This window comes from Danio aesculapii, chromosome 7, assembly GCF_903798145.1.
Source record: "Danio aesculapii chromosome 7, fDanAes4.1, whole genome shotgun sequence".
Lineage (NCBI taxonomy): Eukaryota > Metazoa > Chordata > Actinopteri > Cypriniformes > Danionidae > Danio > Danio aesculapii.
The window spans coordinates 48,174,357-48,197,269 of record NC_079441.1 but is presented as its reverse complement, the minus strand read 5'-3'; the positions used below and the strand labels follow the sequence as shown (position 1 = coordinate 48,197,269).

The 22,913-nt window shown below is 35.2% G+C and overlaps 1 protein-coding gene across 1 annotated transcript in view; it reads right to left on the bottom strand.

The window, feature by feature from the left end:
* The window catches only part of b4galnt4b (beta-1,4-N-acetyl-galactosaminyl transferase 4b), a 154,520-nt gene that overhangs the window by 80,071 nt on the left and 51,536 nt on the right, over positions 1–22,913 (bottom strand). The window contains exon 4 of the mRNA XM_056462036.1: positions 9,889–9,987. Within this exon, the coding sequence (XP_056318011.1) occupies positions 9,889–9,987 (99 nt within the window). The remainder of the gene's footprint in view (positions 1–9,888; positions 9,988–22,913) is intronic.

Here is a 22,913-nt window from a genome sequence, read left to right as displayed (position 1 = left end):
TACAATAGGAGAATCACAGACAACGTTGTCTTGGTCTGCAAACTACATCTCACAACCAAACACACACGAGAAGTCATATGGAAAAAACGTGAGGTCACATAGTATATCTTTTGTTATTAAATACAAAATGAGCAAGAAGCCTTTAGTGCGGTAGAAAATGTACTTATTTTGCTCACCTGGCCTTAGAAGATAATTAGCACTTTCTCCTCAACTTTTTTTTCTTTTTTTGACCTGGTTGTGATATTGCTCAGATGACATGTCAAACAGACCTGGGTGCTCCTGCCAAATTACCACTAGTTTTATCTATTGGGTCCAAATAGACAGAAAAAAAACCATTTAACTTCATCCCAACCTCCTGCTGGCCTGCAGATACCCACACTAGTGGATGCTGCTCTCTCAGTGGCTGTAGGTGACAGACTATGCTATTTTCAATCAGAACACATTTCACACGTCACGATTTGAATCGCCGACAGCTCCAGCTATTTAGCATGTCCAATTTCTCACAGGCGTCAGAGACTCATCTGCGATTCTCTCAGATCGTGTCCTTGATAGTTCATACTGTGTGATTGTTAATTGCCTAAACAAGCACCAATTTGCCTGTGATTTCAGGCATCAGTCTGCGATTTCAAGTCAAAATTGGGGCAAAAATCATGCAGTCTGAACTCGGCATTACACACACAGAAACTTTCCTTTTCTTTTACATATTTCCATGCTACTCTGGCTCATTTAAAAAACAACAACAACTATGTTTTAACAAACTAAATACTGTATTATTTGAATATTGTTTTCTCTGAGACAAATTCCTTATGCTTCTTTTACACTGTAAAAATGCTGGGTTCCATACAAATGAATTGTGTTGGGAAAAAATTAAGGAAATTGACCTTATTCTGCGATGCAGAAGTGCGCTCCTTTTTGCAATTGTTTTAGAACTTCAGATTCAGCCGTCTATGGGAGAAATTACTAGAAATAATAAACTGCTGAAAACGGTCAAACTACTTACTCTACAAACAAGTTTGTTTATGACTATATATAGCAATAAGTATAATATAATAAGAAAATATCAGTTTGTAACATGAAGCAGTGTAACAAGCTGTTTTTAATGTCTAAAAACCAATGGAAGTGAATAAGACCGGAAGTCTCGAGCCAAAAATATTCCAATGGCTGTGCCCACTTGTACTTGAAGAATAAGGTCAATACTGTAAGTTAACTTATTAGTTTTTCCAAATTTAAGTGGATTGAGTATAAAACTATTAAGTTTGTTGCAAAATAAATCCTCAAGAACTGTGTTGTTTCAGCTCACTCTAAATAAGTAGCTTGAATAAACAGAAAATGACACTTTTTGACTGTATGCTAAACTCTTACATTCAAAATATTCAGTAAAAGCAGTGTGTACCGTACTTTTGTAACAGTACAGTATGAGCTTTATCTTAAATCAAAATGTTTTGCCTTTGTTGCTTTGCTATAACTTCATGATATATACTTTTTTGCTTGTTTTTAAGTGATATATGTGATTTGGTTGGGGGTTTATCTCCATGTTAATTAAAATGTGCACAGATATAGAATAACACAGTAGAATTAAGTTAAGGAGTTGCTGTTTTTTTTCCACTGCTTTGGTCAAATGTTATCTCAATAAGGGTAGTGCACATTTGCTGAAAATACATACTCTGTGTCCAACATGGAGAACATAATGTTTAGAAACACATCGTCAATTTTGATGCAATTTAAATAAATGCCTGTTGTTCATGGTGGTGGCGTTTTTTTTAGCTTAAATTCTCTATTAATATAGCACAGGTGGCTGAATTAACACTTGATTCTGGGGTGAGAAGATGGCTTTAGGCCTTCACACAGACCTTGATTATGCATAGGACAACGTGACAAAAAACATCTGAAATTGGATCTGTGAAAATGCTTCTACCCCAAAGGCAAGAAAGTGATGAGCAGGATGGATGGAGCAGGATGGATGGAGCAGGATTAATGTCAGTGCAATGGAGAAATGGTGCAGATTTTAACCAAAGGTCAAGATTTGGTTGGTTATAGCCCAGTAAGTAATCTTACTGGTCACACCAAGAATGATAACTACAAAGATAATAACAATATTTCATAACTACATTGCCCCCAGGGTACAATAACTACATATGCGTGTGGTAACCCCCAGGGTTCAATTTATTTTAAGTACACAGCTCAAGTACGTTGTCTGCCACTTTAAAGGGCACCTACGATGCAAACTCAACTTTTGTAAACTGTTTGAATAGAACTGTGTAGGTATAGTGTGTCCATTGTCATACTGAAGTGATGTAAACACAACAAGTCTCTATTACTTAAATTTCCTGACATTAAAATATGATCCAAATCCTAGCAATTTTGAAGATCTGCAAGATGAGGTAGCAGTGTGGTTTTCCCCGCAAACCATATTGATTGATTGGCATATTAACATCCACAGTCTCCACAGTAACGTGTATAAACATGTCCACAAAACAGGATTTGCAAAGAAACTGGGATAAAAGATCTGTTCCAACTCTCTGTGATCAACTGCGCCTCAAGAATGAGTTTTACAAGTTTAAGATGTGTTTAAAACAATGAATGTTTGTAATAAAGAAGAGACAGTAAAATCACTATGTAATTTATAGATGCTGTAATCACCACAGTAACAGTGTCAGTACAGCTACATACAAAGATGCTTCAAACACACAACAGGAATTCCAGAAGTTTATTTTGTACGGTCGCATAATGGAATCCATAAAGCAGTGTATATTAACTTGTATCCTGTCACATTAGCTGCAAGTACACGTAATTCATCACTGCAGAAAGGCTTGAATAAACTCCATCACAAATACATCCAATAACCTTACTTGGTATTTCTGACTCATTAACAAGATCTCTGCTTCATCAGTTTATCTAACAAGACCCAGGTAAAGCATACACAAATGTTGGAAAGGTGGGCAGGAAGAACCAGCTCATTTGCATTTAAAGGCACAAGGTACAAAAACAGCTTTAATTTCCTCCTATCCCAAAATAAACATTTTCAGCATTGTATAATGATGGGTATTTTAAATTGAAATTTTACAGTCACATTCTAGAGCCACCAAATACTTATCTTACATCTTGTAAAATGGGTAAAATAGGAGCCCTTTAAATAATAAAGCTTTTTAATGTTGATGGATATTGATCGCTTATTTAGAATGCGTAATATTGGTAAATAACACAAGCAACACAGATGTACAGTTAATAAAAATGAAAGTTAATTGGCAGTCAGATGGTGGTCAAAAAACAGATTAGACAATGAAAACTGATAAGACTCTTAATTAACAAAACACATTGTGAATTTGTTAAGTCAGAATTACGTGGAGGTTTTGGGATTTGGAGTTAAATCTCAAAATCTAATCCAAGTGAGGCAATAAAAACTAGGACTATTATTTTGTACTGAATGCAATGGGCAACAGGGAACCATTTGATACAGTTGGATGGACTAATATGTGCTGATTTGTTTACTATATGTTAGGACACAAACTAGTTCAAAGCAATTAAAAGCATAGTTCACACCAAAAATGAAAATGTACTGATTATTTACTGACCCTAAAGTGGTTTCACACCTTTATGAGTTTCATTTTTTGTGTTGAATTTTGTGGTGCATTTCCCAAACAGCGACATAACTCGTGGCTGAACTATCATAGTACGATACATCGTTTGGGAAAAGAACGATGTAGTAACAAGTGTTTCCCAAAACCGTAGTTTCTCTGTTGCAGATCCATTGTTTGAACCATGATAGTTATAACGTAAAACCTCAATAATGACGCTCTAAACGGAGTGGAGTAATAACTTCTTTAGAGAAAACCTCCATTATTTTTTATGCAAATTATATTGTTTTACACGCACGCACATTAGAAAAATTGTTGTGGTAAAAATTTACTTTCCATATTAATTGAAATATATGTAAACAACACATTTAGGACCTATATTTTTTCCTTTACAAATATCATTGAGAATATTCCATATAAAATCACTAAGCTAACATGTATTCTCATTTATAAATCATATAAATCATTAAGGGTTGTAATTTACAGTAGGCTATTTATTAAGCAATGAAAAAACTTAATATTATTATTATTCATTCATTTTCTTTTCAACTTAATCACTTTATTAATCAGTTAATTATGATAATATTTTATTAATAATAATAATTATTATTATTAATAATAATTATTATTATTATTAAGCAGGATATTGTTTATATATTTTTCATTTAGTTTTTTTGAAAAGTCTACATTTACAATTTGACACATTCAAACCACTGCAGAAATAGTCTAACCAACAGGCCCATGTCATATACAGTACAGATACGTTTCGTAATAAATAACCTACTATAAATTAAAATCATTAACGTATGATATGTATATATTTTTGTTTTCACAAGCTTTGGTGACGTAACATAAATTGTGCTTTTAAATAATAGGTCAACTATAGCTTTTGTCATGAGCCACGGCTGTGTTCAAAATGGCATACTAATTAAGGGAACGCAATTGTCAATATGATGATCGCTTTAACTGAACTGTAAAAATACTTTGAGAGCAAATTACACCTAAGAGAAATTACTTTATTGTTGTTTTTTTTAATCATTCCAAGTTTAAATGTTGGAACGTTCAAAGTGAATAGGGCATAGGGGGATAACTGTAAATAGAACACAACCAGAACCTACATGTATGCTTCTAACTACAGCTCTACAGGTGTACCAATACATACTGATATTGGCAATTATTTTATCATTATATATTATAACATTTTGATGTTTATTTTTTAACAACATCCGTTTGGTGGCTCGGGCAGAATATCCTTAACAATTCACCTCTACACCTTAGTTCACTGTGAGCAAGAAATGCAGAGGAGCAGGACTAAAATAAATCACCTCTATTCAATATTCCATTTCAGCTGGAAATACATCAACATTCTGAAGGAACGTTGGTAGGAACTTAAAGTCTGTTCACACAGACTTTAAAGCCGTAACCGAGCAGATGGTAGCAAAGCATCTTTCTCCCACAAAACACAGAGTGAGTAAGAATCTTAACAGATCCTAATTATTGGAGACCTCTTTGATTTTGATTTATACTGTAAACTACTTAGAAGTAATAATACATTTTTATCAGAAGAAAGAGGGAAAGTGTAATTATCATGTTTTGGCTTGATAAGCTGGAAACAACACAGCGCTCACAGAGTTCGCAGGGTGATGAATCGCCTATTGGATGCGCAGCAACGCTTTCAGAAAACAAACTTTCATAAACATGAAAATTGGGCAACGCATTTCCAGCAACTTCAGCCTCGCACTTTAATGAAGAATTTATGAGTTGGTACAGCAGTGGCAGGATTTTGTGTGTGCTTCATGTCCCGAATCTTCCAGCACCCTTTATCTTCCTGTAATGCTCCCGGTGGCGGTGGTGACAGAGAGCGGCTTTACTCATCATCAGGTGAGCTCACATTAGATTGCTCTCGCCCCTTCTTTCAGAGGTTTAAGTTTCTTTCCGCACAGCCTTGTTTAAATTTAGCCTCTATAATTGTAGCTGGTGTGGATGGTGGGATTGGCATCCCACCCACTCACAGTGGGCGGACAGGAAAACTGAGCCATCTTGGGGACGGTTACAGCTGTCACGGGCACACTGGACCATGCCACTCCATCGCCACGATGTACTCGCTCAATTCCGTCACAGGTGGTTTGGTGGATTTAGCTGTGGGCATTATTAAGTGTATACTATTTTAATGCTCACATTCTCAGAATAGATGAATAACTGTCAAGCTGGTTTGTTTTGCGCAAGGGGAAACAAGGAGACTGGGACAGCAGCATCTATATAAAAATATGCAGTCGAATACAAATGCACCATAAATCATGAAAAATGGGATTTGCCACTATAAACCTCTAGAGGTTGTATCCAATTTTTTGAACTGCTCTCATTATGTGTTAGTAATAGACTTGTCCATGCTTGTTAGAATAAGGTGATATAAATACCGGTGAACCTTGTGTTATCGCACAAAATTAATAACATTAATCTTCCCTTTATCTCTGCATTATAAGTAGCTCTGCAATACATTCTGGGCTACATGATAAGAGCATCTTCTGCTGCCGCATATGGAGTGTGAATGAACGGCCTTAGATCTTTTGTCAGAGTCATCTCGCATCTTGCTGTGCTTCCAGCCAAACCCCTGATGATATATTTCCCAGCCTGGTTATTCCTACTGGCCACATAATGACATTCAATAACACAGAGAGGAAAGCACATAAATCAATGGATAAAAAACAGAGGTTATCTCTGCATTGGGAGATATTTTTTTATTCTTTTGCTGTGTACCATCCTGAATAAATATCTGGCCAACATTTCCAATGAGGCAGACGGCTGGAGAATGTGACTCTTCTGTGACGTCCGTGCCGTTTGCTATTTCTGGCATCCGGTGCTTCCTAAATCACATGCCTAGTAGGTGCCTTTATGCTCTTGTAGCTTCCTGGAGGCTTCGGCCGGACCTGACACTTCAGTGAGAAGTGAGGAGCTCATCTGTCACAGGCCCGGAGGTAGGGGGCCTCGGGGCCAGCACGCGGTCAGGGACCCTCTTTGATCATTGTCTCTTCATTATCACACTGTGTCGTGTCTCCTAGCTCTGCTCCGGCGATGAGGTGAGGAGGAGATAAGGACTGTTGGCTTATCGATCGACAGAACTACAGCAGAGTCAGGTTTAGTGTTCAGAAAAAAAGCTGCACAACATCTGTTGGCTACTAGGTAGAAGATCCTTTATGTAGTTTCTAAAAATGTTGCTAATAGGTCAAAACATAAAATGTGTACAACAGGGACCATTAAAATATTTTAATTAATAGAAAGTTCATAAGAAGAGCATAAACAACAGCAAGAACAATGAAATAGTATTTAACCTGACACTTTTTATTATTAATTTATTGTGCTAGCATTAATAGTACTCATTATTGTACCCTTTAAAATGGATTGCAGGGAACTACAGTATATATATATATATATATATATATATATATATATATATATATATATATATATATATATATTTATAAAAATCAAATGATCTAATAATTAATATTAACTCTACTGTTTTCATCCACTCTGGGGTGATTTTGTGTCTTAATGTGGCCATAACTTTTTCTGTGTTTCAGCTAGCAAAATGATTTTTGGTGACAAATCTTATTTTGACACATATTTTGAGAAAATGTTTTGAAATGTAAAAGAAAATTCAGCACTACACTTTGGTCAAATTTACAACCCTTTTGTTGTGTTGTGGATGAAAAAATCCACTGAATTAAACTGCTGTAAAAATGCATCACATCATTTTTTTTTCCTCAAATTGTTTTGCGTAAATCTGTTAATCAACCTCAGTCCTGATCAAAACTACGAAATTGCATAGAAATTTACAGGATTTTAACTCTTTAATTGCCTAATTCATAAATGATGTCCCTGATTTGGTGAAAAAAAGACATATTTTAATATAAAAAGTAATTGTGGACTGGATATTTTTTTTACATTTTATAAGTCTTGGACATGTGAAACAACATTGTCTTAATTTTCAAATTTTCTCCCTAATTTACTGTTGGTGGCTGTTTTTGCCCCATTGACTTCCATTATAACCACATTTTTTTAATTACAAAGCATGACACCATATAATCATGCATTTTTGATTGCTGGTGGTTTTCCCTGTTGGGAAGAGGTCAAATTTGTCATTTTTACTGTTGGTCATCAGTTTGGCAGCATTAACTCTTTAGATAGGCCTGGGCAAAAAAATAAAGGTTTCTGGATTTTATACAGAGTATAACAGCAAATTAGAGTGTGCATCTGTGAGCGTGAGAGAGCAATTTAATAGTTTTAAGCTATTTAATAGTTTTGATCAGGACTGAGGTTGATTAACAGATTCATGCAAAAAAATGTAAAGAAAAATATTGATCTGATGCATTTTCACAGCAGTGTTTAATTCAGTAAATGTTTTCATCCCAAACATAACAAAAGTGTAGTAAATTTGAACAGTGCACAAGGGTTAATCATCAAATGTATTGAGGTTTTATCAGTAATTATTTTGTGACTTTAGCTCAAATTCTTTACCAAATTCTTAAAACTGTCATTTAACATTTAGAAACTTAATCATCTGATCCACCATCAAGTTAAAGTGACATTTACACTTGTTTACACACAATGATTTTTTGACAGTAAAGGCTTTTGTGTTATTTTAAGTTTTGCTGATCATATATTTTTATTTAGTTCTTATGTAATTATAATTGTCACATCATCATTGTGAATCAGACTCATAATGATCATAATAATCATAAAGAGGAATACATGTGAACTGCACTTTCTTAGTCATCAGATACTGAATTATTGTGCAGTAAATATATACTTACTCTACTACATACCTTCAGTCACAAATGACCCTATGTGCTTTTTCCAAAAAAAGATACAGAAAACCAGCATTCTTTAACATTCTTTTTCTTGTTTTCTTGTTTATAATTTATAGTTTATTATTTGAAAATTAACAAGGCGGAGGGTAGTGAACATCCCTCGTCCCATGTTAAGGTACTGTATGAATTCAAGGGTTAATTACATTACATAAAAACAACACAAATGATAAATCCCTTTAAAACTTCTTCTGGCATTTGCTTCAAAAGTTTTTTGTTGAAGTTCTGGCTCACATAAAATCATTTTAAATATCATTTCTTAGAAAAAACTGCTAAACAAAAAAAAGAATATGAAAAAGGCCTTTGAGTTAATATGTCGACTTAATAGATTCTTAACATTAATAACAAGTACAATTAATCAGTTTTTACAAGGAATTATCATCAAGTAGAGAAAAGCTTTGACCATTTGTAAGTTAAAAAATAAATAAATTAATTAATTAATTAATAAATTAACAAATAAATAAATAACTGAATAAATAAATAAATTAATTAATTAATTAACAAATACATAAATAAATAAATAAATAAATAAATAAATAAATAAATAAATAAATAAATAGTGACATAAAAGTGACATGAGGCTTAGCAAATCATGGCAGAACTTTTAGTTTAAAGAACATTTTTTAATACAAATTTAATAATTGTTTTTGATAATGACTAAAACAGAGATTTTTTTATGTGTCTGTAGTTAGAATTATTCTAGTTTGCATGACACACTGATGTTACAGTGAATACTGTTTTTAAGCATTATCCTTAACATTACAAACATTAATTTAACTTGTCACAGGACAGAGAAGGAAATTTATTTAATACAAATTTAAAAGTTTGAAAAGATATGATGCTTCGAGTGAGTTCTACTTGAGCTTTTGTCTCAGAGAAAGAAGCTGCTGATTTTCCCTGACAGATCCGGTGACAAATTAAGTTAAATTACAAAAGTCACCTCAAATTCTCAGAGGAGTCAAACACAAAAATAGTACCTTCGTGGTGTGAAAACTCTCAGCATCTTAGTAGAATCTGTTCCTACAACGGTCCTCACAGAGAGAAGCTGTAATGCTACTAATAGTCATCTGTTAGTGCTAATGCCAGAGTGCTAATGCCTGATATTCAGGTATTTGTGGGTGTCTAGTTCATTTATATCTAGAACAAGATAGCAAGGCTGAGCAGAACTGGCTGGTTCATCATCAGTACAGCGCCTGTTGTTTTCCCGTCTTTTCGGCCACCTGTTCGTGTAATTTTAGCTCAACTCCTGGAGGGATGCAAAGAGGATGTGCCTCCCTAAGGAAATCTCACACAATGAGGGAGAGAGTGTGAGAGATCCACGGCTAAATTGCACACTGTCAGTGTGGGTTAGATAAAAGCAGTTATAATAAGGCACATTATCCTACACATTTCTTCTGTGTAGGAAACAGAAATGTATATTCCAACACTAGAAAAGCATGTTTTACCTCTGGTTTCCATGGCAACCCGAGGAACTTCTGGGCAAGGAGTGTGTGCATCTGAGCGTTGGCACGGCTCTCCTGAGCAGATTCATTGAGCTCTTCTCCCTGAAACAGCAGGAACAAGGAGTGCTCAGTGACCCCGCATAAAGAGACACCTTCATGCAACACTCAATCAAGAAAATGAAGATTTGTTAGTCCACTTTTGCTCTTTTGACATTAAAGAAACACTTATTTAAAAAATAGCCTAATTCTACAAGTCCTCTAGAGTAAAACTGTTCAATTTGATCATTTTTGAATCCATCAGCCGATCACTGGGTCTGGCAGGAGCACTTTTAGCTTAGATTAGCATAGACCATTTGCATCTTCCACAAAAACAACCAAAGACTTAATTTTCTGTAGTAACACTGACTGACTTTCCGCTGTGATTTTCAGCTGCGCTGTATAATATCATTGCGTCTGCTGCAGTCCTGGTACAGCAGCAAAGTGCAAAGTCCTTGTTTATTAAGCTGAAATGAGAGAATAGTTCCTAGCCATATCGACCTAAAAAATGCCAACTTAGCATTATCTGTTGGTCTTAGTACATGATGAAACTACAGAAGTGTCAAGCCTTAGGAAACTGTTTGGTCATTTTTTAGCGTGATGCTAATAAGTCTAATCAGATTCAATGCTCTATTCTAAGCTAAGCAAAAAAAAGTGCTCCCGCCAGACCTGGAGATCAGATGAATGGATTAATTTTTTTTTAACTCTAGCAGAGTTAAGGGGCTAAATGTTTCAAACATTGTTAACTGCTTGTAATGAGACTTTATGACATTCCCTGATTTGCTAGGTTATAGGGGCGTAGCGGACATTTTAAAAGTGGGGGGGGGGGCTGTATGAAATCATACGTTCATATAATTATTAATCACCTGTTTCTAAATGGTCTGTCTCTAAAAGAGATGCCCCCCATCCCCCCCGGTTGCTACGCCCCTGCTAGGTCAACACAATCTCACGGCAATTCGTAACTCTTTTTTTAGTGGCTAATTTGTACGATCTAATTCGTACAATTTAGTACGATTTGCTCATCCTCCAATGACGGTTGGGTTTAGGGGCGGGGTTAGGTGCCACGCCTCCTTTTTTAAATCGTACCATTTCGTACGACTGAACTTGTACGAATTCGTACGAATTAGCCACTAAACTGTCAAAACATAAAATACTTACGTTTTCTCGTGAGATCAGGCTGGCTAGGTTATTAATAAATGCTTGTGGACAGGATTTTTTTTCAGGTTTTCCTTTTCTGTCCTGTGACAAGTTAAATTAATGTTTGTAATGTTAAGGATAATGCTTAATAACAGTATTCACTGTAACATCAGTGTGTCATGCAAACTAGAATAATTCTAACTACAGACACATAAAAAAAATCACAGTTTTAGTCATTATCAAAAACAATCATAAAAGTGTAACTGTAATTTTCTTATCTGTTGACATGATTCTGGTAAATTGCAGAGCTTGTGAATAAAACTCCACATGATCAGGTGCTTTCTTTATTGCTGTCTTTTTTAGAGAAAAAAGGGCAGCACATATTTACATATTGCTTGGATGTTTATTATCAGTATTTTGCTGTGTATTTCCAACTTCTTTCTTCTAATCAAAGGTGTAAAGAATATCTTTTGAAAAACAAGTTTCTTGCTGCAGTTTACATAACAGCCACTAAACATTATATAATAAAAAAAATAATAATAGCATAACTAATAACAAGGGACTCTAAATTCTAAATAAAGCTTCTTTAATAATTATGACAAGTTGTGTTTATCTTAATATACAAGTATTTGTTTATACTGTACTGTATGGACAGTTGCTGATAATGATATTCATTCAGACCCTTGCCGCATACTTTATCTCCACTGCCATGTGCTGTTCATCATAAACATTATTTGTTGTAGAGAATAAATTAATGTGTCATTAGAAAATGCCTGGAGAACAAATAATTTAAAAACTACTTTGTTGAAATTTTAATTAAAATGTGTGCTTGCATTCAGAAACTCCAGTGTTCCTTTATTAATAAGACTGTTTACAGACACACAAAAAATGCTGATAAATATTAAAAGCGCTTTTTTATATGAAATTCTCAATAAAACTGGGAAAATATTCCTTGAGGGTTGAGAGTGCTAACAATCTGCACATTTTTTGTGTGATTTACCTGATAAAGGATTCATATTAACTCAAAGCACATATTAGCTTAACATCCTTCATTTAAAGGTTGTTTTTTTAACCACTTAAATAAATTAAAGCTGTTTTGGTGAAAAAAAAAGGAAATCAGGTACTTCTATCCAAAGCAACAAATGAGTCATATCCTAAGCACTGACAATGGGCCACAGGAAGAAAAAAACTATAAAATAAAGAACCAATTATATATATATTATATATATATATATCATATTATATATGAGCAATATCACACGAGTAGCAGTGCGACATGCTGTATATCAACACTGGTGGGAGGTGTGTGCCTTAGTGTCCCACCAGTGACAATATACTGCCATATCGCACTGCTACAAGTGCGTTTATACAACAGCTCGACGGCATAATCATGTATACATAAAAGAAAATCGAACACAAACAGAATAAAAATCCTTTTGTATGAGGTACTACTTTCTTTCACCATTCATTCACATCTGCAGCTGGTGTCAGAACAGCAGAAACCATTACTACTTCACCAACATCACTTAGTATTTGAATGATTCTCTACACTAAATTATATATATATATATATATATATATATATATATATATATATATATATATATATATATATATATATATATATATTTTTTTTTTTTTAAAGATGATTCCTTGGATTTGCTGAATATTTTTTAATTAAATGGCTGTAAATAGTTTATTAGGGCTGTATTTATTCAAACAAATTAAGTTGAACATTACTAAATGTAATTTGTTGGTTTAAATTCAACACATATACATTTTTGCAACAATTTTGGAGACATAATTTTTTTCAGTGTAGCATAATATCTAAACAGGTGCTGACAAAACAGGTGATTTTGCTGACATTTTAAGATTATAAGGCTGAACGGCATGAAATGCCATCAGTCTAGAGACATTTCCCAGTATTTCTCGGTTGCAATCGGGAGATCACAATAATTAACCTTGAAAAAGCCAAAGCAACACAAACGCTATGACATTGCTGGAAAAACACATGCAGGCATTTTTCTTTCTTTCTTTTACTAAACAAGTCTGCAGTAATGAAAACAGAAGAGTCGTTAGAAACAAACAGATGGCCAAACAAAAAAGGTTATACAAAGAGTGGCCAACACAAAATACTTACTTTCCTAATATGTGAGTCCCATCTCACACTCAATACACTACAATTACTATGGTATAAATACAGCACTACAACATAAAAAAGAGAGAAATGGACTTAGAATGTCACTCACCAATTTTATAATGATTTGATCAGCTGTAGTTTAAAAATACGCCAATCTTTTCTCTTCTAAGTGCTTATTATGTGGTTTCTGTCGCTATCTTGTGGATGGACAACATCAACCGTCTTTGTTCTGCTCAGTATGACAGGCTGATTAATGCTGATGCGCTGTTTCTCACATAAACTGCATAGATGCAATCTAAACAACAACATTCTCACTTTAAAAGCCTCAAAAGTACATTATGTTGTCCAACAGCTGCAATATTTGTCAAACTGTAGGGATTTTATTGATCTGCTGTCACTCTATGTGGGTGGAGTAATACAGAAGGGTGAGGTGGCTTTGGGAGTTCTGATATTGCACGACTATTGCACGAATATCACACGGCTATCAGAATTTCAGATTTAAGAAGCAGACAGAATCGTTTTATAAATATATACACTTTTTTATTCTACAATTCAAATCCTTGCATGAGCAAAATATTCAGTGGGACATGTGCAGGTTTTCAGTCTTCTGTAATCCCACTCAGTGGTTCTAATCCTCAACATATAGCTGTGAATGGGTGCCCATCAAAACAACGATTGAGTAGAGCACACGCAGAACTACTCCAGACATTACACAAAATGTTTCCATCCAGCTGAAAGCCATTACAAATCACATTTAAAGTGACTGGAAGAGTTCCAGAAGCCAATAACAAGCTCAAGCTTCCGTCAGAAATGCTGCCTGTGAATTAAACTGTTATATTAAGAGGTGAAAGCAGGAAAAGCACTTAAGCCTTTGCTTCTGTCTGTGTCATGTTGAGAGGTAGGGGTTAATGAATTGTACAACCTATATTGTAAGTTCATGGCTGAATGCTAAAATGGTTTGATGAAATAAGTTGTTAGAATAGGAATACAATATTTGTACTACAGTGCTGTTAAAGCAGAGTGTTTGCATGGCTCAAGGTGTGTGTTTGGGGACAAATACTGACAGGGGACAGGAATCAACAATACATGCTTTCTCAATGAGCAACTATATTAAAAATACTTTCAGTAGAAGTGAGAATAAATATTTTGGGAAAAATAAATGCTCTTGTCATTAACCTTTGATAGCAAAGGTGCCCCCTGGTGGATCGGAGGCCCTACACTCTCAGAAATTAAGGTATGCGAGCTGTCACAAGGGTAGCACCTTTTCAAAAGGTACACATTTGTACTTGAAGGGTCAATATTGGTACCTCAAAAGTATATATTAGTACCTACAAATTTTTAGAAGGAACACTTTTGTACTTTTTAAGTACTAATATCTACCCTTGAGGTATTAATATGGACCTTTTAGGTACAAATGTGCACCTTTCGAAAAGGTACCACCCCAGTGACAGATCGTGAACCTTTATTACTGAGAGTTTACACATCAAGCATCCTCTGCATATAGAGTAGACTGGCTCTGAGTGTTTCAGTACAACATTCCATTGGCATCAGCTTCAAGACAAATTAAAGTCACTTTCAGCTAAACAAAATAATGAAAACAAGCCTAAAGCCTCATCTATCCCAATTAAGCTACTGCGTGTGCCCCTGTCGTGCAGTCCAGAAGGAAGACTTCATCTCAGTTAATGGTGTCCAAGCGCTCGGCCTCCCTGCTGTTCTGCAAGCCCGGTGCTACCCACTGCTGTCGAAGTGTTTGGTTGATCTGACCCGACGCGAGGCCGAGGGCTCACCTCATAAATAAACGAGTCCTGGATCTCCTCTCTGCTCTCTGACAAGACAGCAATGATAACCAGATGGCTCCCACCAACACCCTGGAAGCGGATCCTAGGACTATCAGCAAGGTTAATGAATTCTCCTTATTTACATTAGCAAGGCAGGATGGGGCGAGAAGAGACGAGGCTTATTTATTGTGAGCTTTGACAGAGGATACGGGGAGGGGCAGGGTAATCATCATCATAATTTTGTTTGTTGGGGACTCTACACATGGAGACGTTCATCCGCAAGAGACCCTGGCTTTCAATTTGTGTTACGCCTGCCATTAATCAGGGGACGTAGACAGGGACGAATCGGAGTATGACAGGGGGAGCATGTTTTACTGACAATCAGTCACGAGTGAACAGCTCCGCTATAAAAGAGTCCATACGAGGATAATAGGAGGGGGATTGAGACTCACAGAATGGAGAAAGATGGACATATAATTGGGAAACTCTTTGAAAGTTCCTTTTTAATGTTCTATTAGAGAACTTTGTCCTAATTGTTGTGACAATTTCTGAGCAGACATAAGAAGAAGTAAGGAAAACGCAACATGGCAATGTAATGAGTGAATAAGACAAACAGTAAGTCAGAACAGGCCTTTAAAAATAATCGTTTAGAAGTTTGAGGTCAGTATTGCTGCTCTTTTGAACTTTCTATTCATCACAGAATCATGGGGTAAATGTGTTTTCAGTCAATTTTAGACTGCACAACTCTGTTCACTATTGATATTAAGAAATGTTTCTTGAGGAACAAATCAGCATAGAATGATTTATACTGGACATCCACGTGTAGCTTTGCATGCCATCTCAGGAAAAATACATTTCAGAAACATATTAAAATAGAAAACTCTTATTTTAAAATGAAGATCAAACAGGATTGTGGTGTTTTGTCTATGGCCAAATCACAGCCATGCTGATTTATGCTTCATTTCCACTAAGCAGTAAGGTACAGTTCAGTACAGTACAGTCAGATACAGCTCAACCTGGAAAGGGCTGCATTTCAACTGACAATACAACCCTATCTTAGTAGGTGTGCTCTATGCCAGAAAGTTACGACCAATTTCATTCTCTCTTGAAGAAGAAAGCCCTGCTTACTGCAAGTATTATGGAAGTGCTAGATAACGCTATCACTTTTTCTGTCACTAAGTTATGTATATATTTGCCTTTAATTTGCATTTAGCCAAAACTCTTTGATCTGGAAAAAAAAAAGATTGCACACAACTTCTTTTGAAACAAAAACCAGAGCAAGCAGAAACTGCCAGAAGAGCTGTCTAAGGCAAGACTATAGAGCACTGAACAGACTACAAGAAACGTGTATGAGTACTTTCGCTATGTTTTTATGTGTTTTGTTTTGTTTTGTTTTAAAAAGTAAGTTCTACTAACTTAACATTATAATGATTACGCATTACTAAATTTTACATTATGGGTATATATTATTGAAGCTAAATTATTAGCCCCCTGAATTATTAGTCCCCCTGTTTATTTTTTCCTCAATTTCTGTTTAATGGAGAGATTTTTTTCAACACATTTCTAAACATAATAGTTTTATTAACTCATTTCTAATAACTGATTAATTTTATCTTTGCCATGATGACAGTAAATAATATTTGACTAGATAGTTTTCAAGACACTTCTAAACAGCTTAAAGTGGCATTTAAAGGTTTAACTAGGTTAATTAGGTCAACTAGGCAGGTTAGGGTAATTAGGCAAGTTATTGTATAACGATGGTTTGTTCTGTAGACTGGAAAATCTGTAGATCTGAAAAAAATATAGCTTAAAGGGGCTGATAATTTTGACCTTAAAATGGATTTTAAAAATTAAAAACTGCTTTTATTCTAGCTGAAATAAAAAAAGACTTTCTCCAGAAGAAAAAATATTATCAGACATTCTGTGAAAATTTCCTTGCTCTGTTAAACATCATTTGGGAAATATTTGAAAAAGCAGCAAACAAATCAAAGGAGGGCTAATAATTCTGACTTCAACTGTATATACTGCTTTGATTATACATTACTAAAAACCAAAAATCTTAAAAATTTATCTTGTAACACAACAACAGTAGTACAACCCAGGCTCATTCTGAAAATGTACCACTATATACATTTCTGGAGAGCTCCAAATATGTCCCAGGAACTACTTTTGTTTTTATGCAGATTTTGTTTTCACGAATTCACCAGGAGTCCGCTATCGACTGACTGACTGACTGACTGATTGACCGATCGACTGATCCACCCTCCTCCTTTTCTAAAACCAACCAATAGTGTTTTCGAAAGCACTGATTGACCTGCCCAACCCAACCGCGGTGTTTTAAAAAGCAATCCAGAAAAGAAATCCCTCCCCTAATTTTCACCAAGTTTTTAGATTTTACCACATTCTCAACCTGTAATTAATTTTTTTATAAATTTTTTGGCTTTTGTTTTTGTCTTACCCGCTTTCTGAAACCGTTAGCCTGACTCTGCCGACGTACATGGCGAGTCACTGGGCAAACAGGTAATAGCGGGAAAGCCGTCCATACTGAGGTAAGGGGTCAGCTGGTAAGCACAAAAAGGAACAGCGCCATACCGCCATGTACCATTAGTTTTAAAGACGAAATGCAACCATACGTACTTCTGGCTACATAATTCATAATATTTGAATAATTATAGTATATGTTTGTCTTACTGTCACACTGTCATGACAATTTCTGATCGAATCTCTTTTCGAATCAGATTCAACAACAAGTGCTAATTTTTCTGTTTTAGGACCAGGACAGCCCACATTTTATCCAAAGAAACTGAGAAATGAGTGATTCAACAACTGTTTATCATACAAAGGTAAATTCTCATGAGAAGTTTCAGCTATTGTTAGAAAAAAATAAAAGCCAGAACAGGCAGGAATTACGAAAACAGGAACGTTTTTTTTTTTTTTTTTATTGAGATGGAGTCAAGAAACTTATAATTTTAAGTTGTCTGTTTAAAACTGTCATGATTTAACTTTGATTCCAGTTATTCTAAACATAAAACTATAGTTTTTTTTTTTTTGCATAATTTCTGTTCAACTTCTAATGAAACATGATATTAAACTCATCTTTTTTATGACAGCTAACCCATTTTTTTATTCAGCCTATAAAATGATTGCACAATCTTGAGAAATCTTTCCATACATCAAAATAAACACATCAATACATGATAATAAAAAAAACTGCAACATGTTTGTTTACCACTTTGAAAACCAAGCCTAAAACTGTGACAGATCCTGAGTGTAAAGCAACATAAGGGTTTAGAAATGTGGCACTATAAATAAACAGGCACGGCTGCTTTGCTCGTGGTCGGGGTGGCGTACAGGGAGTCTGTTCTGATCTCACCTTATAATGTTATTCCATCTTTCATTTGAACTCCCCTGCAGCCTGGAGGCTTTCACCAAAACACATCATGCCAATGCACTGAACTTTCCCCAGAGCAAAGATCACTAAAGAGTGGCTGTTGGACGAGGAAGAAAACCTCACGCCCTACAATGGTTTGCATCCGTCCAACTGTTTTTCAGAAGTGATGGGTTTTGCAAGACCTCCATTTGTTCATGCAAATGACAGAGAAGCATTAGTACAGACATGATCACTCTTCTCACATTGTAAAATTTTGTCAGCCGCATAACTTTCAAAACATTTTTTTCTACTTGGCTGAAAATGTTCTGTTTTCTGTTAACATATTTGTGTATCAGAATGCTCTCAGAATTGGTTTAACGTGAAGTTAACAACTTCTCACTCAGTGATCTACAAAACATTTGTACATAGCATGGTTCCTGGCTTTGTGCACCATGCACACAAACTAAATATTATTTTCTGCGCTGATCACACAATTCTGCATGTCAGTCTTCAAGCACTAGAGTAACTGCAGACTCACTGTGGCACTAGAATTTCTTGAATGATCTGAGCACAGCTCTGTGAAATCGCACAGCAGGAGAGCACTCTTTCAAAACTTACCTTAGAGCCTTACAACTTACAAGTGCTTGTAGGATGTTTGATCTAAAAATACTTATATTTTTTATAGACTAACACGATGCCTGAATTTTCACAGGAAATTTGAACATTGAAAAATGTTTGCAACATGAATGCATGAATCTAATATTTGGTCCATTATAAATAGAATACATTTGATATGGGGAAACGTAATGGTGCAATAACACATGTAACTACTGAAAATAATATAGTTTTTTTTGTTTGCAATTGAACTAAGCTTGAATAGTCTAGCAAAAAAATTATTTTTTTTATTATGTATATTACAAAGAGAAAACTGCAAGAGATTTAAAAGCCAGACAAGCACAAGCAAATGCTTATATATATATATATATATATATATATATATATATATATATATATATATATATATATATATATATATATATAAAACTCTTCTAGCAGGGACTAAATTCAGGCTCTTTTTGTTTAATTGCAGTGAATTATATTATATACTGTAGCTTGTAGCTATATAGTAATTGTATAGTAATAATTATATTTAATTGCAAATATACTATTGTTATATTATATTATATTATATTATATTATATTATATTATATTATATTATATTATATTATATTATATTATATTATATTATATTATATTATCATTTTCTTTTTGGCTTAGTCCCTTTATTAACCCGGAGTCACCACAGCGGAATGAACCACCAACTTATCAAGCACGTTTTTATGCAGCGGATGCCCTTCCAGCCGCAACCCATATCTGGGAAACATCCACACACACACACTCATTCACACATACACTACGAACAATTTAGCCTACCCAATTCACCTGTACCGCATGTCTTTGGACTGTGAGGGAAACCGAAGACGTGAGACTCTTATCGCACGATAAAAATAAAATATCGCTGTTAATCTATTCTCAAAGTTGGGTTGGGAGCTGGGTCTATTCTAGGCAAGCTATGATGACTTTCACTTTTATATTTTAGCGCGGATGAATACCTGACCGGTGAGCCGTCTGAGAAAAAAAGTGCCCTTCTGAATCAAATCAGCAGTATGCCTGACTTTAACTGCAGTTCGGCAGTTTCACTTTAACTCATGAACATTTCATTCATGCCTCCGTGACAAACTGGGGTATTAGATGCAAATAAGGAATAAGGACTGGTGAAAGTGTTATGGAATTTAACACACGCCAAATGGAAAGAAAAAAAACTTTCGCATTTCGCGGTGTGTGTGCAGTCCTTCACTGAGAGCCGTGTGTGTGGATCTTGTCGGAAAATATCAGTAGTATCTGGATGCAGCCTTTATGATGCAAGCTGAAATTGCATCACTCAGCGATGCAATGAAAATATGGCGAAAAGTCCTTCATGACAGTAACTGTGCGTTCACACCGAAGACGGTGAGAGCGTCACAGGTCGATCTGACCACCCTGGCGACAACGCTGTCTGCCTTCAGCTCTGGCTGCGAGAGCGTCAAAATTCGCTACATTGATCTCATATTTACAGGGGCCGTTGCAGCATATCAGTTATATTCCTGCATAAAACAAGCTTTCTAGCGTGAAAATGTTGCACACTTTTTATCAAATTCATTTAACAATGGAAGATCAAGTTGCATGTGGTGTGGCTTTGCTCCATTTGATAATACAATATGTCCATATGCCTGAAATATCCTGAAGCAGCAGTACTGTTTTGTGCTGTTGCATGAGATTTCCGCTTTTTAAAAGAAAAACATTAATGCACATCAGTAACTCGCCAGTAACTTATTTAATGCATGTTCCTGTAAGAAAACATTGCAAATAATTGGAAATCCGGCGACCGCAATAATCCTGTGGTCGGAACCAAAGTTCACAGTGACTGTGTTCTCTGAACTCCTCTCAAGCGGTGGACTTCTTCATTCTGATTGCTTGCCGCCGAACTGCGTCATAGCTCATTACCATAAAGTTAAGTTGATTTAAATTCTCCTCGATGCCCACACTGGCAAAGATGTGCCGCGCTGCTTATCACTGCCGGCTCTCATAGAAAATGAATGACTTCCAGCTACTTTGACGCTCTCGCCGCTTTTGATGTGAACTTCCGTTAATAGTTTGATCGCTGTGTTTACTTCAAATATGCCACTAATATATGCATACTCCACGTCTTAATTCCATTTCTGTTTAGTTCAGTTATGACTTTAGTTGGATTAAGGTGATCAAAAATCATTGTTTCGAGCTTATGTAGGCCTACAGTTCAAAGTTCAAGTTTAACTGAATAAACAGTTAGTAAACACAAGTACATCTTATTGAACATAATTTATTTATCACCAATTATCATAGTAGAACAGTTTCCCAAGCAGTTTGTGATGCATTTTGGAAACAGGAGATGAGCACCTGGTCTAATGCGCCACCTGGCTTGAGAAATCCGTTCTCTAAGACTTATTACTTGGGTAGCACACATATTCTGAATGACTTCGGCAGAATTCGAATGAGCCATTTTAATCTAGACTAATTTCAAGATTAATCTAAATTAATCTAGATTTTAAAAAAATAATCTATGCCCACCAATAATTATATTATAAAATTATATTATATTATATTATATTATATTATATTATATTATATTATATTATATTATATTATATTATATTATTTATATTATATTTGTTATATTATTTATATTATAATTTATTTTATTTTATTTTATTATATATATTATAATCTATATTATTTTCAATCCATCCATCTACCCATCCATCCATCCATATATCTATATAAACAGCATAAGTCTTTTCTGTCTTTACTGTCATTGCACAGACCCATAGCCAGCCTGGTGAAAAGGGTGGTTCTGTTTTTTCTGCAAAAAGGTTCAAAAAGTGGACCCTTTTGCAGTTATTTGCCTAATTTTTTATTTAATTATGAGATTTAAATACTGCATTTTGGTGGCATTTTAAGCACTATCATTAGCTGGATTAGCTTGTTGGATGTACCAAAAACATTTCCTAAAGCTTAAGAATAAAGAAATATGAATAAATACATATTTTTAAATACAAATGTATTACATCATATCATAAGAAAAAAAAATAGGAATCTGTTAAAGGTGTAAATTAAAAACTAGCCTACTGTCATTTATAAGGCTCATAATAAACTGGGCCAGCACATTCAACTTTCCTCAGTCAGAATTTGGGATGCTGAATTTGGGACTTCAGAACATGAAGTCACACCGAAGCAACATCGAAAGCCTTTTTCAATGGGTTATCTTCCTAGGAATTTTTACAATTTATTATGGTATAGCAGCCAAAATAGGACAAATGAGATCATGTATGGTTCAAATTCTGGACCTTTGTCAGTGAGGGGTAGGTCTTTAGAACCACCCAAACCCCCTCCCCCCCCTGGCTACAGGGCTTTTACAGATATAACACAACTGAGGAGAGACCCTTGATCAAGGTACTGAACCCCCAACCACTGACCACCACAGCCAGAAAAGAAGTGTGTGTTCAAACTGTGTGCTTGTGTGTGTGTTGTATTCACATTGAGGGGACCAAATGTCCATACATGTACAGCAATAACCAACATAGGCTCGTTCTGGAGACTGCAAATTATGTAGCCAGAGGTACAGTATGTATGGCTGCATTTCATTTTTAAGCTAACAAAATGGGGTGGTATGATGCCGTTCCTTTTTGCGCTTACCAGCTGACCGAGGAGTTGACCACAACGATGAGGTTCGAGTCCGGTGAAGAATGGTTCCAGAAAGCAAGTAAGATAAAAATAATATCCCAAAAAAATTAAATAAACAAGTAAATAGCAGGGTAATAAAGTGGTAAAATCTTAACTTGGTAAAAATCAGACGAGGGCTTTTCTTTTTCTGGATTGCTTTTGAAAATTGTCAGTTGGGTTTAGGGAAGTGGGTGGGCGGGTCAATCAATACAATTGGTTGGGTTTAGGGAAGGAGGATGGTGGGTCAGTCGATCAGTCAGTCATTCA